This window comes from Lolium perenne, chromosome 5 (genome assembly GCF_019359855.2).
Source record: "Lolium perenne isolate Kyuss_39 chromosome 5, Kyuss_2.0, whole genome shotgun sequence".
NCBI classification, from domain to species: domain Eukaryota; kingdom Viridiplantae; phylum Streptophyta; class Magnoliopsida; order Poales; family Poaceae; genus Lolium; species Lolium perenne.
The window spans coordinates 262,128,731-262,149,528 of NC_067248.2; the positions used below are offsets into that span (position 1 = coordinate 262,128,731).

A 20,798-nucleotide genomic window follows, 5' to 3' on the forward strand; every position below is an offset into this window, starting at 1 on the left:
TTGCCTGGCCTGTGTGAACAATGGTTTACCTGGTGTTCTTTTCTACGTTATAAAAAAATGAGATTTTGATCTACAGTAAAAAAATGAGATTTTATGTTTCTTTTTCTTTTTCTTTTTTATTACTCTTGCATTCTTGCAGGCTTGCAGCCCAGTTTCAGAAAAATAAAAGGCTGAGAGCGGGCCTCGTTTTAGACTTCCATTTGGGCCTGATGGGCCGTATAGAACAAAAGATAATGTCGGTAACAGCAACCCTTCCTCCCATCGTCTTCCTCCTCATCGTGGGTAACAGCCGCCGCCTGCTCCCTAAATCCTCTTCGCCACCACGGACTCGATACCTAAATTAATCGCTCTGTTGATTCGCGCCATGGGCTTCTTCCCGCTCCACCGGCTCATATCCTCGCAGCAGCGGGATCGCCGTCGCCGACGCCGCGGTAAGCACCCCATCCCTGCCTCTGTACTCGTTTTTTTTTCAGCCCCCAATCTGCATATGTTCTTCGGACAATGTCTAATTTCGGAGGGGATTAGAGAATACGTGATTCTATTCTGTGATCGGATTACGCTATTTGCCACTAGTTGTAGTTGTAGCGGAGGGGATCGAACAGTACGATGAACACTTGACATGTGTCCTCAACACCGAATTGCTCCCTGATGGCTATGCAGTAGGCACCGTGTTCTTTTTAGCGGCTACTTTGATTGGGATTGAGGAGAACTGGGGCCGGCAGCGTTTCATGATTAAAGTTCTATTATTTCTGATCGATACTGAAACAGCTTTTATTTTTCTAATAATTGTTGTGATGCTGCCAATGTGCTCGCGCTGCTTGTATTATTCTGTTACTCGGTGCCTATGTATTGTCTGAAACTATTCATCTTATATATGGTGCAGGTGCTTCATTAGAGAAAAGAAACCACAAGGCCTGCCTACAAGACGGTGAAGCTACTCGGGCTGTTAAGAAAGCAGGGCCATGCCTTCCAGAGGTTTGTCATTGAACTCTGAAGATTTAGAAGTTGTATATTGCAATTGAAGATTTACAAGTTGTATAGCTACGGTGAAACCTGTCGTTACGCCTTAGTATTCCTCGTTTAGATCTAGAACCTGACAGCCTTGTCAAGCTGATACTTGTGTTTTACAATGAGTATAATCTCAGTCGGTGTCACTTGATAGTTTTCGAGATCAATAATTCTTATGTGGTGACTCTCCGGAAGTTGACTTCGTGTGATTGTTTCAAAGTTGACTTCTTGCAGTTGGGCAACCAAACATTCAAGCCATCTTGTATGACTGAAACACATAGTAATAAAAACCGTTAATTACTCCTTGTTTTCCATTAGAAAGTGAAGTATTCAGTCACTGGAATCCCATGGGTCCTATTGTTACTCAATCTATTGTTCTCTTTCCAGAATGAGGTAACCGTTGACCTATAAAATTCCAATGCTGATTTTTTTGCTTGTATGCAGGACATCTGGATTCATATACATTCACTTCTGCCACTACAAGATGCTGCCCGCGCTGCCTGTGTATCTCGCACATTTCTACATTCTTGGAGATGCCGTCCCAACCTCACCTTAAGTCCGGAAACACTCAATTTGAAAAAAAATGGGAATGGAGAGGGTGGCGAAATATCAGATGATGTATCGGGATATCTTGCCAGGAATATTAACAGCATTCTGGGGGAACACTGGGGAATTGGTTTGAAGGCACTCAAGTTTGAATTACTTGATTGCCCTGATATAAGCTATCGCGATCTAAATAGTTGGCTCTGTTTTGCTTTGAAATCACAAGTAGAAGAACTTTCCCTTTGGCTGCATTCTGCTTTTACGGAAGTGTACAACTTCCCATGGTCACGTTTATCTGAGGGGTGTGGAAACTCGATACGGTCTCTTCATCTCAGCTGCTGTGTTTTCCGTCCCGTGGCTGGACTTGGTTGCTTAAGAAATCTGTCTATTCTAGAACTGTACGGGGTGTGCATTACAGGGGATGAATTAGGGTGGCTTCTATCCACTTCCCTTGCTTTGGAGGAACTGCATCTCATGGATTGTTCAGAGATAATTTGCCTTGAAATACCTTGCCTGCTGGACCGACTCAGCCACCTGGTGGTATCTGAGTGTAAAAATCTGGAAGTAATAGAGAGCAAAGCTCCTAATCTATTAAGTTTTGTTTATACTGGTTCCCAAGTACAACTTTCATTTGGAGATTCGTTGCAAAACATGACTCTTATGGATTCAGTTTGGAACGAGATTATTTGTTATGCACGTGAAAGGCTTCCACACATGGTGCCCAGACTAGAATCTCTTGACATTTGTACATCTTTTGAGGTATACTCTTAAACTTTAATTTATGAATTACATAGTAACACTATGCGTATAAACAGCATCAGGTGCCTTTTTTTTCTTGGAATATGATTTCAACTGTGTCATTTTGTTCTTTTATTTATGTAGAGGGATACGCCGGTTGTACCTGGCGAATTCATCTACCTCAAGCACTTGAATTTTTCTTTTGTGGCATGGAGTAGTGGTTTTTGCCCGGACTATGATTACCTATCTCTGGTTTCTCTTCTTGATGCTTGTCCTGCCTTGGAGACTTTCACACTATCTGTAAGTCATGTCAATCTTGCGAAATTAATTAAAGAACCAAATTTATAGTACCTTGTATTATTTCAGTCACTATTGACATTGATCCTTGGCAGGTGTCACAAGATGGCATGGACCATGTCCCGGTTTCAGGAGATCCCTCATGTTTAAGGCAGATGACAGGGCACCATCATAACAATCTGAAGGACGTAAGCATCTTGGGTTTCTGCTCCGCAAAGAGCATGGTTGAGCTTACATGCCATATACTAGAGAATGCGCCTTCCCTTGAGCGTCTGGTGCTGGACCCCAGTGCTACTGATGTCAGGGGTTGTAGTGACGAAAGCGTCTCATGCCTTCCCATCAGCAGGCGTATGGTAATGGAATCTCGTAGAGCGGTCTCAGCAGTACAGAATTACATTGTGGGGAGAGTACCATCTACGGTTGAGTTGACAATTGTTGAGCCTTGCACCCGGTGCCATGGTGCTGTAGCTTGAGATGCCAAGCTATCGTAACCTTTTTTGCGGTACTAGATGCTCTTAATTTTTGTGTGAAAATGAACATGTCATTCAATATAATGCTTTATTTACTGTTGAAGAATCTCCACCAAATGTGTAACCATGACACTTTGGTATTTGCTTGAATCATCATATTGATCATTGATCCTTGCGCCCCCTGCTGTCAGCAGTCCTGTTCGTAATCCTGTGGAGGATACGGGACACAGCCAACATCAAAGTTCTCACAATATGCATGCTTCTGAAGAACTCTTGCTCGACTCAACTTTGAACATCATACGTATGTACTTGTGCAATATTTTCATAAAAATGGCAACAATATGCTACTCAAGAATTAACTTGTGCAATAAGATACCACACTAAGATCACAGTAAAAAAACACATGATTGTATAGATGAAGTCCAGGATAGATCTATCCCAGCGCACGCTGAAAACATGGAAGTTCACGACAATCAGCAATTACAAGAGACATTGAAAACATGGAAGCTAAAAGGAGATATTTGGAAAAGGATAACCCGCTCAATGCATGACCTCATTCCACGGGGCAAAAAAAAACCTACTCCAATGAGCGAGTTCCAGATCACAGTGCCATACAACGTGTCCCATGAAACCACACCATGGAAGAAATTATGCAACAACTATAAACTGTAGGCTGTAGCTACAGGTTCAACCTTTTTCTCCTGGCGGTACACAAGGATATGCAGAGCATACTATTTCCGATAAAAGAAAAAAAAAAGCTAGAAGCATGTGTGGTGTATTCGAATTGTCACCGGGTGAGACGGTGAATTGTTTAGAAGATGAGTTGTTTAGAAGAACCCATCAGTACCCGGCCCATTGGTCAGGACGAGCGTGGTTCCTGCACCTTCAACACAGGCTTCCGTGTAGCGAACATGCCAATTTGATGCTGCAAGTCTTTGCTTGAGTTCGTCAACATAGGAACCCTTAATCCACACTTCCTTGAGAGCTCAAAGATGCACTAGCCCAGAAACCCGCAAAGATGAACCGCTAGAGCAGCGAACCACCGACATTCTTTGGGAGCGGAACCCTTCGTCCCGACCCGTCCCCCGCGGGCGGCGTCGGGGCGACGACCCCAATCCTCCCCGCCCAGGCCCTACCTCTCCTCCTCTCCCCTCCGCCGCCGTCGGCGCAGGCCGCCGGGCAAAGCCCGCGCGGTGCTGGCAGCGGCCGTCCCTTACCCGCACGCTAGGCTGGGAGGCGCGGGGCTCTCTTCGGCCAGCGGCGGTGCTTCCGGTGGGCAAGGTGTCGGCGGCGGCGCACCGCGGGTGGCGCTGCTCCGGGTGGTCTGGTGGCGGTGGCGCGGCCTCTTGGCGGCGGGGCGGCAGGGAGGTCAGCGGCGCCGCGGGCGGCGCGGCCCTGACCCAGATCTGGGCCTATCTGGGGCCCATCTGGGCTTGGGAGGGCCAGATCTGGCATCCCGAGATCTGCTCCCGGCGGCTGGTGGAGCTTCTCCTGCTGAGGGTGGCTAGGACGGCGGCGCGTGGACTGCAGGGCGGCCACGGGAGCTTCACGAGCCTGGCGGGCTCGGCCGGGCCAGAGGGGCCTGGTTTGCTCCTGTAGCTGCGTCCGGTCTGTCACCGCAGCTGGCGGTGGAGGTTGCGCCCTCCCGCGTGGCTGCTGTCCAGGCTCTCCTCGGCTCGGGGTGATTCCTTTCAGCTCGTCGGTCTTCGTCAGTGGGTCACGGTGAGACAGCGCTGGTGGTTGTGTGACCGTGGTGGCGCGAGTTGGTGGGCGGCGAGGTTGGCGAAGCATGACGGAGTGTCCGGGGCCGTGGGACTGTGGGGGACGGGAGAAATCCTTGTCGATGGCCGACACCGACACGGCGACGCTCGCGGGTGCCATCATTCCTTCTTGAGGGGCGTCGAGGTTCCCCTTCCCACTTCCCTTCCGCATACCGGGGGAATAGGCTTGTCAGGGCAGCAGCATCGTCATCGTCGCATCCCTTCTTGAAGGTGTTGTCTTGGTATGCGGCGCTTCGGAGGGCTAAGCTCGTGGTGGGAATTTTCCGGAGGGTGCAGCGGTTGCGGATCATCAGCGTTTTCGTCGATCTGACTTTGTCTTCCTTTCTTTCTTTTTTCTTCTTCTTTTGTTTTCTTTTGGGCTTTGATGTGCTGTTTGCCCCAGGGGTGGTCTCTACCTTGTATCAGTTCGTTGCTATATTAATATAGCGGGGCGAAAGCCTATTTCGAGGAGGAGGAGCGAACCACCAGCCGCTCAACATGCAACAACACCCAGTTTCTGAAATTTATCTCTAACCTAGAGGTGCGATCGATTTCGAGGACCCTGACTGTGAACTCTTTTCCTGACCAGCCACAGGCATTGGCAATACTCGATTTTTTCATGTTTTCTGCCCATTATGACGGGTAAAATACCTCCATGAGCAACTTTGCACAATAAATTCAAATGCTCCTCAGAAGAGTTCATAATTCTTTTACAAGTCAGGTTTATAACATTTTCGCATGATCTCATTACTAACAAGTGCAAGTTCTTGAAAGAACATGAACTAAGAAAAGGTATTGAAAAGTCATGAGTTAGTAAGTGGGACTTGAAAATGAGTTACTCTATTGATATGCTTCTTTTGACATGATCAATCACTCTTAACTGTTAGAATTACTGAATAGTAATTAACCCTTGACACGCAAAAGTTTTCTAGAGAAAGATAGAGTACCGATTACTCAACTATTCGTACTTGTTTGTAAAAGCTCAATTGTAGTTGCTTGACAAAAGCAATATTCATGTGGATTGGATAACCTAGGGTCTCTAGGGAAAACGCTTTAGTACTAAAATATGTAATCCAGATCGAAGACATCGTCCTCGAACTCAGGTGTATACCCCATATTAGAGCCAAAGCATTGTGAGTCCTAACATAGTAGAAACTTTTAGAATTAATGTCATACTACCTGGGCAACAATTCCTCATTTTGGCTACATGTCATATTGCCAAATTCCATGTGAAAGTGATCTAGAGTTAGCTCGTCCGTGTCTACGTCCGTGTCTACTGCCAGTCGATAATCAAATCAGGCTCTAACTGTATTTCAACCATCGAACAAGGTTTTAGTTCGACACCCATACGAAATGTGAAAAATGGAGATGCAGCAGACATAGTACAGTTACCAACCCATATCCTTATGATTACTAACTTGATCCAAATCCGTAATTAAAGTAGCAATAACCGTATCAGGGAAGGAATCTCAATTCCTACCCTTTAGGGACGACGGACGATACATTCAAAGGGCTCCGACCTCTGGCTCTATGTCCCCATTACCCACAATCTCCGTGGTTGCATGATCCATCTCTGCGTCAAGATTAGCTTCACATCGACCTTTAAAGGCATGCCAACAATGACCGGGGCTCACACACTTCGTTTCTAGCCGCCAGAGCACGACACATAATATAGCAGGGACTAGGAGGGAGAGCCGGCTAAGGTAAGGCCTAGAGGGTGCAAGGTGGTGGGCTACATAACATTGGCGCGCATGTAAGTATAACAGTCACAATGTTGATGTCAGGTACAACCCACGTGTAAGAAAACGAGTCGAGCATCGAAGCGAGGGTGTGGCCTACATGTAAAAAATACGGGTCAAACATACAACAAGTTGGCCGGACCTAACTGTAGTTGGCGTCACGTCCATCCGGTGGTATAGATACAACGACTTCGCGAAAGTTATTAGCATCCATCCAATTCACCGATTCACGGTGGCAACACCATACTATTCGTGAGAACTAGGAACACGGTCATAACAAACATTTAAAAAAAACTTATAAACCCGCCTTTTAATAGTCATCAAACTTGCAACGAAGCGATGCATCTTCAAGCAGAAGAGTGTAGTGTTGTCGGGGCCAGTGTAGCAACATACGTAGCGTAAGTATTTGGAAAATATCTATTTATAGCAAATAAAAGCAGTAATCATTAAGCATGTCAAAATAGACGGCAGTGACGCGCGATAGGATATTCTCAAATCGTCTACCACATAAATGCTTACATCATACTCCATGGCCCGGGCATGGACCGGTTCATTACATACCCTAGGACAACATGATTAGGGACATAAAAAATTCTAGGTGCTTTAACTTACCTCGTGGCGTGTCACCGGTGGCAGCAATACGGGCGTGAGAGTCAAATCGCTGTTCGATATTTTTTTATTTCCTTGTGACATGAACTGCAACGGTGTTGCCAATAGCTAATATAGGCCTAGCCGTCCGGACATCGTTCGAGCCCAGTCAGGTGTCGTGCAGACGATGCTACGACCTGGAAGCCTCATATTTTCTTCTTCAACAAAGGGACTAGAGAATTCACAAAAAAAGGGAAAGGAGACTAGAGCCAAAATAATAACTGAGCTTAGACTAGAGCCAATTATGAACATGAACATGAACATAAAAGCGGCAATTATTAAGTATGTCAAAATAGACGGTGGCGACGAGACGCGATCGTACATTCTTAAACCGTCTACCACATAAATGCGATCGGACATTCTTAAACCGTCTACCACATAAATGCTCACAGCATACTCCATGGCCCGGGCATGGACCGATTCGTTACATACCCTAGGACGATATGATTATCAAACAATCATATTAATGTTCTCCACAAAAGCTTCAGGTGCTTCAATTAGCTTACCTCGTGGCGTGTCACCGACGGCAGTAATACGCTCGTGCGTGGGAGTCGAATCGATGTTGGATGCTTTTATTTCCTTGGGACGTGAACTGCAGGCGCAAACAAGGTGCCGTGCAGACGGCGCTACGACCCGTAACCCACATATTTTCTTCTCCAACAAAGGGACTAGAGAATTCTCAAAAAAAAAAAAAAGACGACAAAGGAGATTAGATCCAAAAGACAATTGAGCTTAGACTAGACCCAACTATGAACATGAACATGAAGAAAGAATCTCTTAAAAAAATGAACACAACCAAAGAACTCACCAAACGGTTCCTGCCATGTGGGCCCAGCGCGGCAGCCCCAGCAGTAGAAGCCAAACGGGCAGACAGTGGAGTCACTCTCAGCCGCACGAATCGTGAGGGGGCTCGCCGCCTGCCGTCTCGAGCGGATCGCCGCCGTCGCCTCCAGCCGGGCCCCACCCGTCAGCCGCAGCGAAAAACCTAGCCCGCCGCCGAGCCCAAAACCCTAGCCCCGCCCACCTATTAAAGCCTCCGCCCCAAGAAATCCGGCGCCCGCCCGCATCTCCTCTATCCGCTCCTCCTCCTTCCTCCTCCCTCCTCTCCGGCGCGCGCTGCAGCAGACCAGAGGTTTGTACGGCCTGCCACCCTCCTCGTCTTCCCCTAGGGTTCCGGGCCGAGCGCGGACCCAGATTTGGCCGTTTCCGGGCGCTTAACCGGGTCGTCTGTTCAATTTTTTCCGTGCAGAGATGGCGGCGGCGACGGCGGCGCGCGGGACCGGGATGGTGGTGGAGGCGCCCGCGGCGTTGACGGCCGTGGTGGCCGCCGCAGCCGCGCAGAGGTTGCTGGCTCTCCTCGCGCTCGCGGTGAGTGCCCTGTTGCTATACGTTCCTGTGCTGTTTTACATGTTACTGTAGTTTGGTTCTACGAGTCACGATTGCTAGACTGGGTAGAAATGCTCGTTGACTGGCTGTGGCGCTGAATTTTTTTGTTAGGCACGGTGTATTTTGCTTCGTTAGGAGGGGTTGACCGTAGGAATCTGGGCAATTTAGTCTGTAGATCTGGGTGTGTATCCTCAGGACCTCGCCATTCTAGGTTTTGTCTGCTGCGAAACAGTGGTTATTCTAGTTCCCTGGGGTGGTAACCGTGAGTAGATCTGGCAGATCTGGGTAGTTTCAGCAGGGAAGATTTGGTCGGACTGGAAAAACATAGGTAAAATACATTGTACCAAGTAGAGGCCAATATCATTGTTGTATTTTACCATCGAAGCTTTGGTCGGAAGTGGAAATCATAGGGAAAATATGTTGTGCCAAGTAGATGCCAATATCATTGTTCTGTTTTACTAGTTGTAGAACACGATTACCTGTAACTTTTGTCTTTGGGACTCCGTTTGTGTATTGTTCTGGGTGGCACAATTTCTAGTTTCGTTTCCGAATGGTATTCGGACACGGAAGCGAGTTTTTCATTGTGCACTGTTTGGATAGAGCAGTAAATGCTGTGAATAGGTTCTAAATTTGGTGGGTCAACAAATAAGGGTTACCAGCAGGGTTAGTATCGCAACAATCATCACCATATGCCTATTATTGGAAAAAGAATATGTTTGGAATTAGGTTTTGAGTAGTGTTTACCAGCAGGGTTAGTATCGCAACAATCATCGTACGTGACTCACCATATGCCTATTATTGGAAAAAGAATATGTTTGGAATTAAGTTTTGAGTAGTGTTTTATTAAGTTCCATAAAGTTGTTGTGATTGTGTCCTTTACAAGGAAATTTTGGGTGGAAACTGTCGGAAATTAGCTTTTATGGAAAGCCCTTGAACTAATTTAATTAAAATTCTGCGCGGGAAATTTGAGATCCGTACGGACGACCCTGATCTAATTCAATGAAAATCTCTGCTGCGCAGCGCAGCCATGGAATTAAATGGCAACTCTGTCAATAATAGTGTGGCGGTCTTTTTCTGTATACTAATGAATTTTTTGCTGATACTGCATTAATTTCTGCTTCTGACTTTATATATGCATTTATTTTATCGATTTGCTTGACACTTTACTGCTCGTTATATGGAAATAATTTATTTCCTACTATATACATATCTTCCTTTGTTGGTCTGACTTGAATCATTTCTTAGATGGAAGCTGTAAACAGCGGAGCAGATATCTTCAGTGAAGACCAGCAAGAAATTATCAAGTAACTAAATTCATCACCTTATTCTGAATGGCTTTAACTGTAATTTACTGTTTCCTATTGCTGACTGGTGTATATACACTTCAATATTTGAAGGCAATTTGGCAGAATCAAGTCTGAAACTGTCCCGGAGAACAAGGACGGGTCAGATGACGATGACGACGATGATGAAGATGAGGATGATGAAACTGGTGATGCTGACGCTGACGATGACGATGCTGGGGAGGATTTCTCGGGTGAAGAAGGGGGTGAGGATGATGATGATGACGAGGAAGCTGACCCTGAGGCCAATGGTGAAGGGGGAAGCGACGACGATGATGATGAGGATGGCGAGGACGGCGAGGACGATGATGATGACGAGGAGGATGAAGACGAGGATGAAGAGGAGGAGGAAGACGAGGACCAGCCCCCGTCCAAGAAGAAGAAATGATCTGTCTAGCTGCTGCATCTGTCCTTTCAGTATCTGTTAGCTGTCTGCCTGTTTAGATGATGATTTGGCAGGTCTGGTGCCGACCTGTGTAGCTTGTGGCTTTGGTTGTCGGGTCTCATAGGGTAGGAGAATGTTGAAACTCTGATGCTATCTCTTGTGTTGGCCAGTTGTGCATGTAGTCTTAACTTTGCTGTGTTCTGTTATTGGAGTTGTCATACCTCGTTATGCATTCAATCTAATTCTTGTTACTCTGGCGTGGTCGCCAAGTGTGTCACATATGTGCTTGTCAGCCACCATTTGCTTTTGAGTTTGACTCCGCAGAATCCTGATTGTGTATGTGGCTGAAATGATTATTTATTCTTGGTACAAAGTCTGTGAGTCTTAGGAACTGGCTGTTGGAAGAACCTTGAATTGGGAGGAACTCTGCTTTCCTTGCCAGACGGTCTACCAACTAAAATTTATGTGCTTTCCTTGCCTGACACAGTCTACCAACTTAAATTTCAGTGTTTACTCTCAAAGTGAAACTTACATCTTAGGCCCAATGTGGATTGTAGCAATTTGGAGAGAACTAGTGGGGATTTTGATTTAGATGAGATTTTATCAACCTGAATACATGTCAAAGTGAAAATTTATGTGCTTTCCTTGCCTGACACAGTCTACCAACTTAAATTTCAGTGTTTACTCTCAAAGTGAAACTTACATCTTAGGCCCTATGTGGATTGTAGCAATTTGGAGAGAACTAGTGGGGATTTTGATTTAGATGGGATTTTATCAACCTGAATACATGTCAAACCCGCTCAAAACTCCATCTGATGGGAAACAGTGCATTTTACAAAAAAAAAGAACACTAGAATGAGAAAATTGGCGACAATTCCATTTTTTATTATCTCTTATCCAAGTTACAACCTAGAAAACATCAAAACTGTAAGGATGTTAAATCTCTTTGCCAAACTCTACATACATTCCAGTTCATCTCTGAATTTCTGAATGGGACAAGGCAACTCCTTATAATGGAAAACAGTGACAGGCACCTCCATTCCAAAATTGTGCCAGAACATACACAGAAAATTCACTACAACAAGGCCTATACAATTTACATAGATCTCTACAATATAGTATGGCAGAAAATACCCGTGGCATGTACATTTACAGTCTACTTGTTCCTACCAGTCTCCTCCTGGCAACTAAAATTCTACTGATCTAGCGCCCAGGAGCTCGATAAATTTGCTGTGCAGGGCGAACTAAACTCTGAGAAATATCCTTCCAAATGATCCTTTCCAGGAAACGGAACCAGTGAGTAACTACTCATTACTTTCTGTTAACGAATCCAATGCTGACTTGTTAAAATCCTGGGGCTCGCTGCTGAAGAATGCTAACCAGACCACGGTACCAGTTAAGTAAAAGAAGATTGAAGGGGCAAAGAGAGACATCTGCATGCAGAAGAAACAATAACCATTCTTAGAGTTAGAATGATGATTCATGAAAGAGAAGTATAGAATATAAAGATGGCATACACTCCAAGAATGAGTCGTGTCAACGAGATAGCCTGTCAGCGCAACACCAACAATTCCGGGCACAGCCCCTACAGTGTTTGTGATTCCCTGAAAAACAAAGGCGGCAACCATTGTTTGATGAGATAAGCACAGAGATTATCAAATTAAAAGGTTCTGCAGGATGAGGGATATTTCCTTTGAAGTTTCAAGATTTTGTTTCCAATAAATCTAAATGATAGAAATCTGAATGCCTCCAAATAGGCCAAACATAGCATCAGACATTGTTTAAGCAATCAGGCATAGGAATTTCCTTTTATTCTCTTCCTTTCCTTTCTTAGAACATTAATGGAAAAAAATAAGAAGAAAGATATAAGTTCAATGCCTTACAAGGAGAATGCTTGCGTATTCACGAGATATATCTTGATGGGTGCAATAAAGTCCTGATTGTGGACCGAAACATTTAGAATGTTAGATTTGAAACTTTCAAACATTTGGGAAATAGAAATTCAGTGCAAGTTTACCAACAGACCTGCTAATGCGAAGCTGGAGAGTGCCAAGCCACTTGTCAGGAAAGCCACGATTACCCAGGGAGGCAGTCCAAGATCCACAGATGAAAGCATCATAAAAGCTGCAGGTGACAGAAACGCAATTGTTTGACATATTTTTCGTACCTACAAAAGAAATTAAAGAGCTTAGACTTCGTTTTTCTGCAACATATGCTTTACTTTATGCACACACAAAAAACTGAAAGTTGATACTGTGAAAAGAGAACATCTGTGTTTCAGCCTTACAAACAAACTTAATTACTCGATGAGGTACCATACAGGATCCTGGAATACAGAATCAATTAAAACAAGAACAAGCAGACTGTTTTCATCTTCAAGGCCATTTTACCTTTGTGGTGTCAACTCCACTTGATATCAAGTTGTCTGCAAAAGGTGCTGCAATAGCTGTAATGATCATTGAGCCTAACGGGGGAAGAATTGAAACCTACAGCAAATATGGAAATTCATAAGCTATACATGAGACTGGAGCATAAGTTGTGAATGTAAGACAAGGACAGGCCATTATCACAGTGAGGAGGGGTATGAGGGTTTCAACACAAGGGAGTACAAGTGTCTTTTTATAATTCTACGAAAACGTACCCAAGCAGCTTCTGTCAAGTTCAAGTCTAGCTCCTCACTGCACGAGAATGCAATTATTATAAACACGGAATGCAATTACTATAGATATTTGACATAATGTGCTGAACATATAGAAATATTATCATATCCCTCCAAACATTTTAGTAGACTCTAGAGCATAAAACAGAAAACATACTATTAGACTGACGTATACCAACAAATCTATAATATAAGGCAAGCACTACATGTCCAATCTCAACTTGATCATTCTCACCAAAGAAATTTCAACTTGAGCAGAAGTTATGGAAGTCAAATGTAGAAGCTTTCTATCCAAATTTTGGTTGGTCCTCCTATCTTGATTGAAGTCAATCCAGTTTCAGAAAATTGAAATGAACTAGTAGTAAGTGTGCACATGTAAGGAAGTCTTCCATATAAAATGTGAAGAAGATTGTCATTTAACAATAAAGACCCAATCACTTCCAACAATAATAAAAAAAACCAAGAACCTCAATCTCCATAATAGCACAAAAAGTTGAATAGCTCAACAAACAGGTATGCCCAACTAAGATGAACTATTCATTAAAACAAAGCAGCGACACTTAATCTAAAAGTGACAAAACAAATATGCAAGGTGCCAAACCTAAAGTATGTCGGGAGCCAAGACAAACAAGTATAGTGCCCCCAGCTTCCACAGAAGTGAACATATATCATGGCCCACACTGCCTTGCTTTTGAAAAATTCCCTCCAAGGCACATCCTACAACACAAAGGTTGGAACTTGCTATATCAGTGACATGTGTAAATTAACCAACTACCAAGATTTTCACACATAATAATTTGTTAATCCCTCAACATGGTCACACATGATTCTTACTGGGAGTTACAAACTAAATCCACAGCTAGTTGAATTAGGTCAAAGCATTGCTGTTGAACTGCTGCCTGGTGAGGGAAAGACCAGCATGTACTTTATACGAGTCTGACAATAAAGAGAGACTCAACTCTTTACTTATAACATCAAATAAGTTAACACATACATAATTGTTTGCTACAGTTACACCAAGTTGGCCATGTGATACAGGTAAAGAAAATCCTTATCTGAAAGAAACAGTTGTTAAAATTCGGTTATCAGATCTTCTACAAATGATATCATTTAAGTACACTGGACATACATCTGCAACCCTACTGAAGTCTACATTGGTGTTTACCTATGCAGTCTCAGGATATTCTCCATCCGTTCTCTTTTATAAGACGTTTAAGCACTCTTTTGGATTCACTCACTTTAGTTTGTATCTAGTCTACTTTTAGTGTATAGGTTCACTCATTTTAATTTGTATCTAGTCCACTTTAAAATATCTAAAGTGTCTTATATTAGTGAACAGAGGGAGTAGATGACAAGCACTGGAACTAGCAGTCTAGCAGAACACTACTGGCTAGCCTAGACATATCATAAACGAAATAAGAATGCTAGGTAAAAGTGATCAGTAGTGAATTACATTCCAACAAATTGAATACCAGAGGCTTGCACAAAACCTACACCAGCAGTAGTTCAGATAGTGTTACACAGAGGCTAACCAATTGAGAAGACTCTTAGCAGTTTTACTACCAAACAGTTCACACTCGAACTTCCCAATTTGAAACACTCTAGCAACCAACACTTTCCTTTTTAATGGACTGAAATTTTTCCCAAATCATTAGATATACTTGCTCGTCTGCTTGGTGTATCTTACAAAAAACTAGATCATATTAGTTGTTCTATCTTTATTGTGCAACCTTTTTCATCAATGTCACAGCTTGGAAATAGTTTAACTTGATCCCCGAACATATCTCTAATACAGTAACAAGACGTTATGCGACATGCCAACCTTTATCGAGTCTTTCATCTCTTCCAATGAAGAGTCCGATGATTTGAAAGACACGGGTGATGAGATAAGACCATTGGATCCAGTAGAAGTCTGTTCAATATCTGCAAGGAGATGGATTTCTTGGGTGTTTCAGTTTTTTGAAATTTTGTACCAATTTGCACAGATACCATAAGGTCATAAGTCATCAAATATTTAGCCAGTAGATACGCGTAAGCTCAAAGAATACTCAATATCCAGCTTATTGGAAACTATTTATAATAATGTATTAAAGGGATAAATCTAGTGCAAACCATACTCTAGGTATAATCATGCAGACACATTGGTTAGTACAGCAAATCAACTTGAAATTGACAAAAATCAAGTACCTACTGAATAATTGAGATCTAAACTTCAAAATAGGCATGTATTAGATAAAAGGATAGTAATGCCAAAAGAGAGCATATCCAACACACGAACCCGCTCATCCAAATGGAAATTCAAAGATAAAAATGATAGTAGTAGTATGGGTAACTATTTGCTTCACTCTCTTTATTTTCAGAATTTTTCAAGTTAATTTGCATTACTGTACTAAGCTATGATTTGCACTAGATATGTAATGTGTCCTTACGAAAGAAGCCAAGTATCCACACCTGAATTTCACATATTATAGAATTAAGGCCACAATATGATTCCTTCAGCTAAACCTGTAAGCTGAAGTTCTTTTTATTTTATAAAAAGATAATAACATTAAATGTGAATTTGGACAGAGAATATCTGTCATGGTGGTCGAGACGCATAGAGACGGAGGTGTTTCGTGGAAATAAAGATAGATGCACACTTACTTAATATGTCTTCACTGTCAGTTGATTGCAGTTCTTTTATAGATTCAAACCCTATACACCTGCAGATAAAAAAAATAAAAATAAAGCTAAGCTAGAAGAAATAATCTGTTATGAACTTCGTAGAAATGTTTGCTTACCAAATAACTCCAAGAAGACCAAATATGTAGAAGACGGACTCCCAGCCAAGGTTCTGAATAATGGGAGGGGCGAACAGATAACTGTAATATTATCAGTAGACAAGTAATTAAGTTGTGTAGTGATAATGTCATACAGAAAGAATGTGACTCAATGTTGTTTGAGAAACAAGCAAAATATCAATCAGGATATTATGGTCCGATAGCTATCAGGGTTTCCAAAAAGATGCAAGTTTCTATATATGGGGATCCAGTTTCTTGCGTTCAACATTTAAATGCAGCAGCATAGTCATCACACCCTCAGCAGAAACCATGTGAAAGTTGCACAGTTATATACGTATTACCAACAAAAATATCTGAAAACACATACCCTAAGACACTTCCAAAGCTTAAGCCACCAAAAACAACAGCAACCGCTCTTGATCTTTCTTGAATTGGGATGGTCCTGCATGTGCAGCCATAGCAGTTAAACACAGAATAATAGTGTATGAGAATCATGATACTCTAATTTCTTTGATCTATATTCTACTAGGGATCAGTGTCAGTTCTACTCGCTATAACCACAGCAGGGAGATAAGGTAGTTTTCCATTGGGTTTCCTTTCATGCATATTAAGTAATAGACAGTTCTGTTTATTTAATAATCATTTCAACATAGAAGTTACATATTATCCCTGACAATGTCAATGGAACCATTGAAAAAGTTATGAATAATGGCACGTCATAGTCCATAATCAATGGAAGTAACCTCCGTTCCGAAATATAAGCCTTGTTGGAAAGCTTCAGAACGGAGATAATATTTGATAAAATAATGTGGAGAATACAGCCACAAACCCTGATTCTGCACATGTAGATACAAGAGAATCCATCTAAACACTAAAATAGTCATTGCAAAAACAATCCCAATAAACATTTTGGTAGAGTGCATAACCACAATATTCATCATCATTTAGAAAAAGAGAAAATGATACAGAGTATTATAAAATTCTAATGGATATCCACATGAGAACCAAATTAGCATTAAGTAACTGAAAACAGTAGGACTGCTTCTAAAGAAAATATATATTTGTTCTTACCTTGCAATTAAATCTGTAGCGGCTGATGGTGAGACACCTTCTCCAATACCTACCTACCATAGCAACACAGTTAAAAAGAAATAAATACAAAGTCAATAAATAAATTAAAGTATCACAAGGAACACTCTCATTGTACTGACATGAATATGTGATAATAAACAAGATATTTCCATCACACATGAATGCTCCAAAACCTAAGCTAATATATAGGTATTGCAATAATTATGGGGTGGTCTATTTGCTGAGGTAAAGGGGCAGATATTTACACAAAAGCATGTTTTCCTATGTAAATATGGTACATCTGCCACCTGAAAATGTGCATACTTAAAGAATAGAGCAATCCTAACGTTAACATAAATGTTGTTAACAAATCATTCTCAAAAAGTACTGTTGACAAAATGTTTTTCCATAAAAAGCACAATTTATGCTAATTGTCGTGCTGCCCAAAATACATAGAATGCTTAAGCCAAATGACAACCACCACTCTTGGATCAAAGCCTGCTTTTATAAGGATTTGTGTTCTTAAGACAAACATGAAATCAGAATAATGTACCACACCATCTCTGAACAAGTATCAGGACTAGTTAGTGAGTAGACGCATACCAGAATCCTTGACAGCACAAGTCCTGGCATAAATCCTGCTACAGCAGGAATAACAGCAGTGGACAAAGACCACGCGAGAACACCAACCTTAAGCACCGTCCTACAAGTAGAAATGAGATAACAACATTTAGCAATGCAATATAACAATTGTTAAATGAAGAATACGCATGGCACTAGTAAAATAAGATACTCCTGTCAATTATGGAAGAGATGCCGAAGGCCGGAGAGTTTGGAATTATCTTTGAATCAATCTACGATTGGGTGTTGCTTTTGAATTTTTGTGGCTAATAAGTTGACTGAAAATTTTGATTTCAGTGGTAAAATAAGCAAAATGCGTACAGCTCAGAAATCACATTCTAGCATTTAGCACAAATAGTTCATAGTGCTCTTTTGCTTTTCTTTTCCTACCTACTATACTCGCTGGATAAGTCCAATTTTCCATGATACAAACGAATATTTAAAGTTAGATATCCCAACAGTATGCACAGGCGAGGAAGAAATAACTATCATTTCAGCATGGCCAGCAGCCACCGATAATAACCATATCTATAAGTTGGAAAATGCATTTGTGGGCGTGAAATCAAACGCAACTGTGTAACTGTATCAAAATAAGTAAAGGAGTTTTGGTTACCCCAAACAAACCTTCCACCAATCAGTTTCGCCAGCCAGCCCCCCGGTAGTTGACTCAAAGCATAACCCCAAAAGAAGGACGACTGAACTAAGCCAGCGGTCGACGAGTTCCAGCCATACTGATGCGACATTGGGATAATCGCAACGCTCAAGTTAACCTGGAAAACCAGAGCAGCAGAAATTCTTGATGAGATAGAATCGAATTGTCCACATAAGCGGCTGTCTATGTAGAAGCAAATAGCTGCAGCATGTCAACACTACATTAACGACTACAAGCTATCTACCCGGTCCCGGTGTGCCTTTCGACATCATTTTTTTTTTTTTTTGAAAAGGAAAAGGACATCATGTTTGATATGGCATTACCATTAAGCAAAGTCATGAGAGGACTATTCCAACGAGTAGCCGTAAGCCGAACTAGAGAAGCACCGATGAAGGCGCGTGCCGTAGCAGCAGACAGCGGCGGCCGGATTTTAATGGGGAGCGGGTGCAGCAGAAGGATAGAGGCGAGGCGCACCTTGTCCATGTTGCAGATGACGAATGCGAGGGAGGTGGCGCCCATGAGCCTGTACCGCTCCGGCAGCCCCTCCCACGGCGGCCACCTCAGCTCCAGCTTCCCCCCGTCCCCGTCCACGGCCACCTCCACCTCCACCTCCTCCGCCCCTTCACCCCCATCCCCTCTCCCGTTCTCCTCCGCCACCGGAACTGGAACCGGAACCGGAACTGGAACCGGAACCGAGCGCCTCTCGACGGCGCCCGCGGACCCTCCCTTGCCCCCGCCGTCCCCGGAGGAGAACCTCACGGCCCCGCGGCGGCAGCGCGGGGGGGCGAGCAGAGGCGGCGGGAGCATGCGGAGGAGGTGGCGGCGCCGCCGGAGCGGCGCGAGGAGGCGGCAGCGGTCCGGCTGCTGGAGCGCGGAGGATGCCGCCATCGCCATGCCTGCTCTGCTCTGCTCGGGCTCGGCTTGGGACGACGGAGGCGGAGAGCGAGACGTGCTGCTGCACCGTGGGGTTCGAAGATTCCCGGTGGGGTCTTGGAGAGGCAGAGGAGGAGGACAGGAGGAGGACACGCGGCGAGGTTGGGGAACGAGCGGCCATCAGCAGCGGAGCAAGTGTGTGCCACTGCTGCGCTCTGTAAATTTCCGAAGCAGCCAGGGGACGGCGACGAGCGTGTGGCTGCCGCGGCCCGTCAGCCGCCGACGTGCGGGGCCGGGACACGCGTGTCAGCGGTGTACACGTGGAAATCGTTTGCCTCCGCGATTTGCACAAAAATAACCCAAAGGTGAAAGAAAAGCAAAGAATGACCCTCCGGCGAAACTATTTCACCAATCTAACCCTTTTGTGTGGCGCCCCTCCCACGGGCGCCACACATGCCCATGTGGCGCCCCTCCTGCCGGCGCCACTCTCCCAGCCGACGTGGCCCCCTCGCCGGCCGAGCCGTGCGCCCATCCGACGTGGCAGCATGTGTGGCGCCCCTCCCAACGGCGCCACACATGCCAACTTATATCATGTTTTCGGTCGAAAACATCCAGGGGCTCCGGAACGTCTGGGACTTAGCCGTTTTGCGAGGCTCGATGTGTGGCGCCGACGCCACGGGCGCCACACTAGCCTGTGTGGCGCCGATGCCACGGGCGCCACACATCCACTTAAGTGTGGCGCCCGTGCCCGCGCCCAGCCTGACCCTCTCTTTCTTCTTTCTCTTCCTCTCTGCTTCTCCTCCCCAACCGCCGCCGCCGCCCGCCTCCCCTTCGGCCCCCCCACCAAATCGACAAAGGAATCGTCAGATCTATCCGGCCAAGTCCTTCCTCCTCCATTCCTCAAGGTATTCCCCTTCGATTCCCTCCGATTCATCCACTATTGTTGGTGGATTTGGTAGATTTGGGTATGAACCCTAGACATGGAAATTCATGTTGGTGGATTTAGATATGAACCATTGATATGTTAGTGCATTTGGCTCTGAACCTAGCAAGATTTGGATATGTTGGTGGATTTGGATATGAACCCTAGATTTGTATGCATGTGTTTGAACCATAGATGTTAAATTTTGCTAGATTGTATGCATTGTATCCAAAGATGTTTGAAATGGCTATGTATGTGTTGAAATGGGTATGTAAGTGTTGAATGTGTATGTGTAGGAATCCTAGACATGGAAACTAGATTTGAAATGGCTATGTATGTGTTGAATGTGTATGTGTAGGAACCCTAGATATGAATGTATGTGTGTATGTATGGAACTCTCATGTATTTGGATATGAACTCTCATGTATGTGTTGCTCATTTTTGTTAGTGGAATGACTCATAATATGGTTGTGTAAACATGTAGGATGGTGTGGCTTCTGGATGAAGAGTACGACAGGGAGCACCGGGCTGTTCATATGACGGAGAGGGGAACGGATCTTCACCCTTTGAAGATTCGTTACCATGGCACAGCGGATATACCGTATGACGAGAGGTACACGGAGTTCATCCGGCCTACCGGTCTTATGCCGTTCATATCCCTTGTAAGCCGTGGGGGGCCACACATGAACCCCTCGGCACTCACTGCCCTTGTCGACCGGTGGAGGCCGGAGACTCACACCTTCCACTTGAGGGCCGGCGAGATGGCTCCTACTCTCCAGGATGTTTCCATGATCCTTGGACTACCTATTCAGGGCGAGCCACTGTGTATGAACACAGCTTCTGATGGGTGGCGCCAGCAGATGGAGGGGCTTATTGGCAGGGCTCCTCCGCTGCCAACAGAAC

General features: G+C 44.2%; 3 protein-coding genes across 3 annotated transcripts; 2 read left to right on the forward strand and 1 right to left on the reverse strand.

The window, feature by feature from the left end:
* The first annotated feature begins 243 nt into the window (after positions 1–243).
* LOC127302909 (FBD-associated F-box protein At5g38590) lies at positions 244–3,221 on the forward strand. The gene is made up of 5 exons (XM_051333633.2): positions 244–431; positions 884–975; positions 1,453–2,310; positions 2,434–2,589; positions 2,682–3,221. The coding sequence occupies exons 1-5, from the start codon at positions 365–367 to the stop codon at positions 3,057–3,059; spliced, it is 1,551 nt and encodes a 516-aa protein (XP_051189593.1). The 5' UTR covers positions 244–364; the 3' UTR covers positions 3,060–3,221.
* Positions 3,222–8,197: 4,976 nt separating this feature from the next.
* LOC127302910 (uncharacterized) lies at positions 8,198–10,594 on the forward strand. The gene is made up of 4 exons (XM_051333634.2): positions 8,198–8,335; positions 8,453–8,571; positions 9,835–9,893; positions 9,987–10,594. The coding sequence occupies exons 2-4, from the start codon at positions 8,455–8,457 to the stop codon at positions 10,318–10,320; spliced, it is 510 nt and encodes a 169-aa protein (XP_051189594.1). The 5' UTR covers positions 8,198–8,335; positions 8,453–8,454; the 3' UTR covers positions 10,321–10,594.
* A 731-nt stretch (positions 10,595–11,325) lies between these two features.
* Positions 11,326–19,125, reverse strand: LOC127302912 (probable anion transporter 5, chloroplastic). Its single transcript, XM_051333635.2, has 15 exons — positions 18,575–19,125; positions 18,073–18,218; positions 17,431–17,530; positions 16,828–16,880; positions 16,124–16,198; positions 15,757–15,837; positions 15,620–15,678; positions 14,799–14,899; positions 13,578–13,693; positions 12,959–12,995; positions 12,708–12,803; positions 12,343–12,484; positions 12,201–12,253; positions 11,835–11,921; positions 11,326–11,750 (listed from the first exon to the last, which is right to left on the reverse strand). Exons 1-15 carry the CDS (start codon positions 18,992–18,994, stop codon positions 11,622–11,624), a joined length of 1,695 nt encoding a protein of 564 aa, XP_051189595.1. The 5' UTR covers positions 18,995–19,125; the 3' UTR covers positions 11,326–11,621.
* Positions 19,126–20,798: the final 1,673 nt, after the last annotated feature.